We start from the raw sequence: 6,917 nt of genomic DNA on the forward strand, positions 1-6,917 counted from the left end.
TTATATATATATAGAAAGATAGACAGATAGATTTGTCTGAATATAATTAAAAGTATCAAAAACTTCATTCCAGATGCCTATGACGTATATGTAATTAATGAAGCTCTACAGGAAATTGAAGACTTCACTTGCATCAGCTTTATCCGAAGAACAACTGAAAAAGATTATATCTACATCACCCCAGATGGAGGGTAAGAAACCTAAAAAAAGTAATTTAAGAATAATATTTATGAATACTATTATGACGTTTATTTAAAATGACTATAACCTATCTGTCTTTCATCTAATCCAAAGAGTAGATGCTGGTCATATGTTGGTCGCCAAGGTGGGTCTCAAGTTGTTTCCCTAACTGTTCCTGATTGTATTAACAAAGGGACTGTTATACATGAGTTGATGCATGTTCTTGGTTTCTGGCATGAGCATAATAGATCGGACAGAGATGATTTTATTGAAATAATTTGGAGTAATGTTATTAAAGGTAATATTTGCTTTGACATTGGTAGGAAACTTTGCCTTAATTAGCTGACGTGTAATTAATAATATTCTTATCAGTTCATAAATTTCATAATGAATATTGTTTAAAGTAAATAAATTAGTGTTATCATCATTTCATACTGATTAGAACGTAAGATTAAACCTTTTGCAGACGGCTGGTACAACAGTTGTAACCTCTGTTTTGATTTTTTTTAATTTTGAAAGTATTTGATATATTAGTATCTGATTATCATAAATTTGTAATTAATAATACTCTTATCATTTCCTAAATTTCATAATAAATATTGTTTAAAGTAAAGAAATTAGTGTTATCATCATTTCATACTGATTAGAACGTAAGATTAAACCTTTTGCAGACGGCTGGTACAACAGTTGCAACCTCAGTTAATATTCTTATCATTTCATAATGAATATTGCTTAAAGTAAAGAAATTAGTGTTATCATCATTTCATACTGATTAGAACGTAAGATTAAACCTTTTGTAGACGGCTGGTACAACAGTTGTAACCTCAGTTTTGATTTTTTTTAATTTTGAAAGTATTTGATATATTAGTATTTGATTATCATAAATTTGTAATTAATAATACTCTTATCATTTCCTAAATTTCATAATGAATATTGTTTAAAGTAAAGAAATTAGTGTTATCATCATTTCATACTGATTAGAAAAGTAATAAATTCCCATTACTTTTTCACTTAGTAACAATGAAACTATTATACATTACTTAAAAATTTTAATAAATAAAATATCACCTTAGTAATTGTCGAATTCAATTTTTCAGATAAAGAAATAAATTTTGCAAAGAGTTTTCCAGAAGCATCGAATTTTCTTAAATTTCCTTATGATTATCAATCCGTAATGCATTATGATGCGTATGCATTTTCTGTATCGCCAAGATTGCCAACAATGAGGCCAAAGCAGCCAAGAACTAGACTCAGAGATCTTGGTCGGGCCAAAACCATTGGAACACTCACAGAAACAGATATTCTGGAGATAACGGAGCTGTATGAATGTTAATATCAATTTATAATTATTTATTATTGTTTGTAAAATATTTGTAAATAACGGGTTTTATAAAAAAATAAAATAAAACTTCAATTAGTTTTAAGTTTCATGATGTTGTTTTGAGTTAAGTTGTGAATCATATAACATTTAATCCAATAACGTTTAAATTACATTAGAGAGCACATTTTTTTTGTTGCATTTATACAAATATTAATTCTCGCCTAATTCAGATATGAAGATTTCAAATCTGAAATTTGTTTTGCTTATGAAGATGCAGATTTTTTTAGAATGGCAGTTTTAGCAAATTTTTTGTCAGATTGTACAATATTAAAAACGTTTTATGAACAGGGGGACGCATGAATGTTGCTATTAACTTCTAGGAGAGTTAGGGAACATCATCAGGCTTACAACTGCATAGAAACCCTTGCATGGAAATATGGGAGCGCTTTTCAATTATAACCTGTTCATAAAAGCACAAAATAAGCAGTTCATAATAGGGGAAGCACCCCTAGAGGCGTATGACGACATTTCGTAACACGAGTTCCTATACCATTTTAATCCTGATGCTTTAACTCCCCTAGACATTTGTCACAAAATTTATGTGATCCCTGACATATATCACGTTTTTAAACTTACACATTTCAACAAAAAAAAAGACTAAAAATGTCATATGAAAGAGAAGAAAAAAACTATAGCTGGTAGAGAGAAACTGATTACAGATTTTAAATCAGTGATACGAAAGTATTTAAGACTTGCTGAGGAATCTTATACAATCTCTAATTTATGCCATTTATGTACATATATATTTCAATTTGAAAAAGGTTTTCACGCTGTTCTTTGAGTTGATCACCATAAGTCGTATATGCATGTTAATAAGAAAAAGAGTATGCCTGATTGCAAATTTCTGGGACTGTCACTTTGTGCCCTGCTCTCCTCCATTGTAATTCATTAGAAATCAATTCATTTAAATATAAATTCAGTTCGCAATCAATTTAAATAAATTCTTAGTTTACGCATACAAACGCAAAATCATAATTTCAATATTTTAGGTCTATATGGTCTACGCCTAAGTCGATAATTCCTTCCTTCAACTTCTAAATTTAATTAAGTTACAGTTGTAGTTTATTTAGGTCGCCCTAGAACCGCACAATGGACCATTGGCAACGGTATGGGAAACATCCCTGAGGATGATCTGAAGACATGCCATCACAATTTTGATCCTCTGCAGAGGGGAAGGCACCCCCGCTTCGGTAGCCCGACGACCTGCACGCGAAGTCGAGCACTTTACTGGTAGAACAGTTTAACGACGATAATACCGCTCACCTCGGTCCCTACGCAGGCTGATCCAAGTGGTCACCCACCCGCACACTGACCGCAGCCAGTGATGCTTGACTTCGGTGATCTGCTGGGAACCGTGTCTTAACGATCAGTCCACTGCTAGCCCAAATTTAATTAAGAGTATATTAGTTGATTAGGCACAGATTAACTGAGAGAGTTCTCTTATAAACATGTCACGGTAGCACAAATCTTAGAATTGTTTTTGATCAACATCTCGTATTCAGATTTTTATAGCAGAGAAATATGAGGTGTGGTACAGAGAATAAGGTATTTTATTTTATAACCGTCGTTGAACAGCCGACCCGATTTTTTGGGTTTACGACTGCTAATGTTCAACTCCGTAGCCTTGTAATTCTGATCCCAATCCAGAAGGGTCGTCGGGCTACCGAAGCGGGGGTGCCATCCCCTCCGCAGAGGATCAAAATTGTGATGGCATGTCTTCGGATCATCCTCCGGGATGTTTCCCAGACCGTCACCAATAGCCCATTGTGCAGCTCTAGTGCGACGTAAATTAACAACAACAACAACAATCCAGAAGACAAGAGAGCTCCTCGATTAAGTATTGGGCAAAATTTGCCTTTGTGGAGAACTTTTTGATGGTACTAACCTCCATTTGCGTTACATGGTGAGGAAAACCATTAAAACCTCCCACGGTTAGTCTAGTGACAAAGGGACTCTAACCCACAATCCATCAATCACTGAGGATATCTTACTTCAGCACTGTGGTCGGTGCAAGCCGGATTCGAAATTCGAATCGATCAATTCGAACCCGGCTCATCTTATTGGAAGGCGAATGCTCTATCCCCTGAGCCATCACGGCTCAGAATAATGTATTGGACTACGATAACGAAGGCATCAGGTTCGTGCCTCAAAAATACTTAAGAACCTCAGTATTAACAAGGCATCTGTCAAGTGCTTAGGCACCATTCCAGGCACTTGCTTTGAATTAAAATCTAAAATTTAAGCTAACTCAAAACTGAGATCGATTTGATTGCTAAGTGTCGAAGCTACGTGAATGGTTTATTTGAAACCATGAAGGATACATCAATAGTATTTGTCTAAACACCATATTAATGAATGCAGTTGTTTTAACAATGTTTTACCACAATTTAGATCAGTAAACAAATGACAGAAGTAATCAGTCATCACACAGTGTTTCCCAACCCTACAGAAACTTTTTCGGCTCTGAAATCACCAAGAGATATAACATTAGAGTGAATTTCGTACGACTAAGACACGGAAGTATGATCCGATCACGCTCATTTAATTTTTAAACCCATATCTATTAAAAAAAAACAGTCGTGAATGACATTATTTAAAAAAATGATATTTCATTATTAAAAATTACGGTGGGTAAAAATAAATGTAAAAGTAAAGTAGAAAACATTAAATACGTACAAACACATTAAACAATAATACTAAAACATATTAAAATATTTACTGAAACAAATTAAAAGTCAGTCTACATATTAAAAAAAGTTATACATATGCGTATAAGACATTCCTAAATTATTCATACATAAGATTTTCGTTATCAAAGTTGACTATAAAACCTTGTATTAACATTCATAAAATTTCTTTATTTTCTGAAGATCTAAATCCGTAAACTCAGCATCTCTCTGACCGGCACCGAGATCGTCGATGTTGGCTTGGTGGTCAACGGGCATCAAAGTAGGCTCTGATCGATCTTGAGCGAACATATACGCTCGATAATGCATGATTGAACTATAATCATAGGACAGTCCTAAGTCGTCGAATACTAGTGGTGAAAGCTTCTCAAAATTGGGCTCCATTCCTAAAGCAAAAAAATAAATTTAAAAATACTAGACATATGGAGTATTAGTATTAATAGTAAATTACAAACAAAAGGTTTTACGTAGGTATTAAGCAGAGTTGGCCGTTGATTACAGTAATCGATTACAACTGTAATTGATTACAGATAATTACAGCTATGTAATCAATTACTTGTAATCACGATTACAAGTAATCAATTACTTGTAATCGTGATTACAACTTTCAAAAAATTTTGNAAAATTTTTGAAAATTGTAATCATGATTACAAGTAATTGATTACTGTAATCAAAAAATGTAATCGATTACATTTTTGGCCAACTCTGGTATTAAGTTATATTTTACAATTATGAACAACTTTTTCAAAATATAAGTAGGTTGTTGTGGTTTATTTACGTCGCACTAGAGCTGCACAATGGGCTATTGGTGACGGTCTGGGAAACATACCTGAGGATGATCCGAAGACAAGCCATCACAATTTTGATCCTCGGCAGAGGGGATGGCACCCCCGTTTTGGTAGCTCGACGACCTGCACGTGAAGTCGAGCACTTTACGGTAGAAAAGTTACCAATACCGCACACCCTCAGTCTCTACGCAGACTGATCTAAGTGGTCACCCACCCGCACACTGACCGTAGCCAGTGATGATTGACTTTGGTGATCTGCTGGGAACCATGTCTCAACGATCAGTCCATTGCGGTACTTTATGCTGGTATCAATTTTTATATTTTACAGTTATGAACAACTTTTTCGAAATATAAGTTGGAATTTCGTTAATGTGTTCTACTGGCTTTTCTGAATTACGTATACGCATTATTAATTAATGATTTTTCTACGCGGCTCTTTCTTAATTCCTTTTTCTATAAAATAAAATTTATCAGTGAAATATCACATAAAACTAATTAGTATCCAATAAAACTAATCAGTTTCGTGAACACTTTAGTGAGGGGGAGGAGAAGACTTTGCACTGGATTTACGGTTGGTTCAGTACTATCCCGTATGTTAGCGTGCGTATGTTTTGAAATAAATGGGTAGACACAGTTAACACGAGGTACGAGCAATTAATTCAAAACATACGTACGTCAACGTACAAAATAATTCTAGAAGCAGTTGAATCTCGCATTTGACCGACTGATATCTGATTGAATTTAGAAGATAGTTAGAATCACTTACACCCAGACATTCTGAGGTGCTTGGAGAAAAATTTGTCAGCAAATCAAAAGTTTTTAATTTCTATTTCTTGGCAATCGAAAATAAATTGATTATTTTTCAGTCAATAACAGACTATGTGGATTAGCTTCGTACCAGATTATATTATGGTTGCGTAACAACGAAAATACTTGCAGTTGAATTTTACCTTAACACCTCATAGTGACAACCGAAATGAGAGAAAATTGATAATCTTCAAAACATCACAACGTTGGTGAGTTTTTAAATCCGGATATAGTACGAGATTCGTATTTACGAAAATGGACAAAGCTCAAACTGCGTGTTTGCGTGAATGGGCAAAGCGAAAATGCTTGTTTGCCAAAATGGATCAATCTCAAAATGCTTGTTTGCCAAAATGGATCAATCTCAATATGCTTGTTTGCCAAAATGGATAAAGCTCAAAATGAGTACTTGTCAAAATGGATAAAACTCAAAATGCGTATTTCTCACAATGGATAAAGCTCAAAATACGTGGTTACCAAAATGGATCAAGCTCAAAATGCGTGTTTGCCGAAATGAATAAAGTTCAAAATGCGTATTTGTCAAAATAGATAAAGCTCAAAATGCGTGGTTACCAAAATGGATCAAGCTCAAAATGTGTATTTGTCAAAATGGCTAAAACTCAAATTGCGTATTTGTCACAATGGATAAAGCTCAAAATGCGTGGTTACCAAAATGGATCAAGCTCAAAATGCGTGTTTGCCAAAATGGATCAAGCTCAAAATGCGTATTTGTCAAAATGGATAAAGCTCAAAATGCGTGGTTACCAAAATGGATCAAGCTCAAAATGCGTGTTTGCCAAAATGGATAAAACTCAAAACGCATATTTGTCAAAATGGATAAAACTCAAAATGCGTATTTGTCACAATGGATAAAGCTCAAAATGCGTGGTTACCAAAATGGATCAAGCTCAAAATGCGTGTTTGCCAAAATGGATCAAGCTCAAAATGCGTATTTGTCAAAATGGATAAAGCTCAAAATGCGTAGTTACCAAAATGGATCAAGCTCAAAATGCGTGTTTGCCAAAATGGATAAAGCTCAAAATGCGTATTTGTCAAAATGGATAAAGCTCAAAATGC

At 34.2% G+C, this 6,917-nt stretch overlaps 2 protein-coding genes across 2 annotated transcripts in view; one reads left to right on the forward strand and one right to left on the reverse strand.

Moving 5' to 3' along the window:
- LOC107448604 (zinc metalloproteinase nas-4) overlaps positions 1–1,604 on the forward strand; it is a 13,236-nt gene extending 11,632 nt beyond the window's left edge. Inside the window, exons 4-6 of the mRNA XM_043052091.2 lie at positions 74–191; positions 300–478; positions 1,278–1,604. Of these exons, the coding sequence (XP_042908025.1) occupies positions 74–191; positions 300–478; positions 1,278–1,513 (533 nt within the window). The 3' untranslated portion in view covers positions 1,514–1,604. The remainder of the gene's footprint in view (positions 1–73; positions 192–299; positions 479–1,277) is intronic.
- Positions 1,605–4,258: 2,654 nt separating this feature from the next.
- The window catches only part of LOC107448611 (zinc metalloproteinase nas-15), a gene marked incomplete in the record, with an annotated part of 13,414 nt that continues 10,755 nt past the window's right edge, over positions 4,259–6,917 (reverse strand). The window contains 1 exon segment of the mRNA XM_043052089.2: positions 4,259–4,634. Coding sequence (XP_042908023.2) covers positions 4,399–4,634 — 236 coding nt within the window.

Source organism: Parasteatoda tepidariorum, chromosome 8 (assembly GCF_043381705.1).
Source record: "Parasteatoda tepidariorum isolate YZ-2023 chromosome 8, CAS_Ptep_4.0, whole genome shotgun sequence".
In the NCBI taxonomy this organism is placed as follows: domain Eukaryota; kingdom Metazoa; phylum Arthropoda; class Arachnida; order Araneae; family Theridiidae; genus Parasteatoda; species Parasteatoda tepidariorum.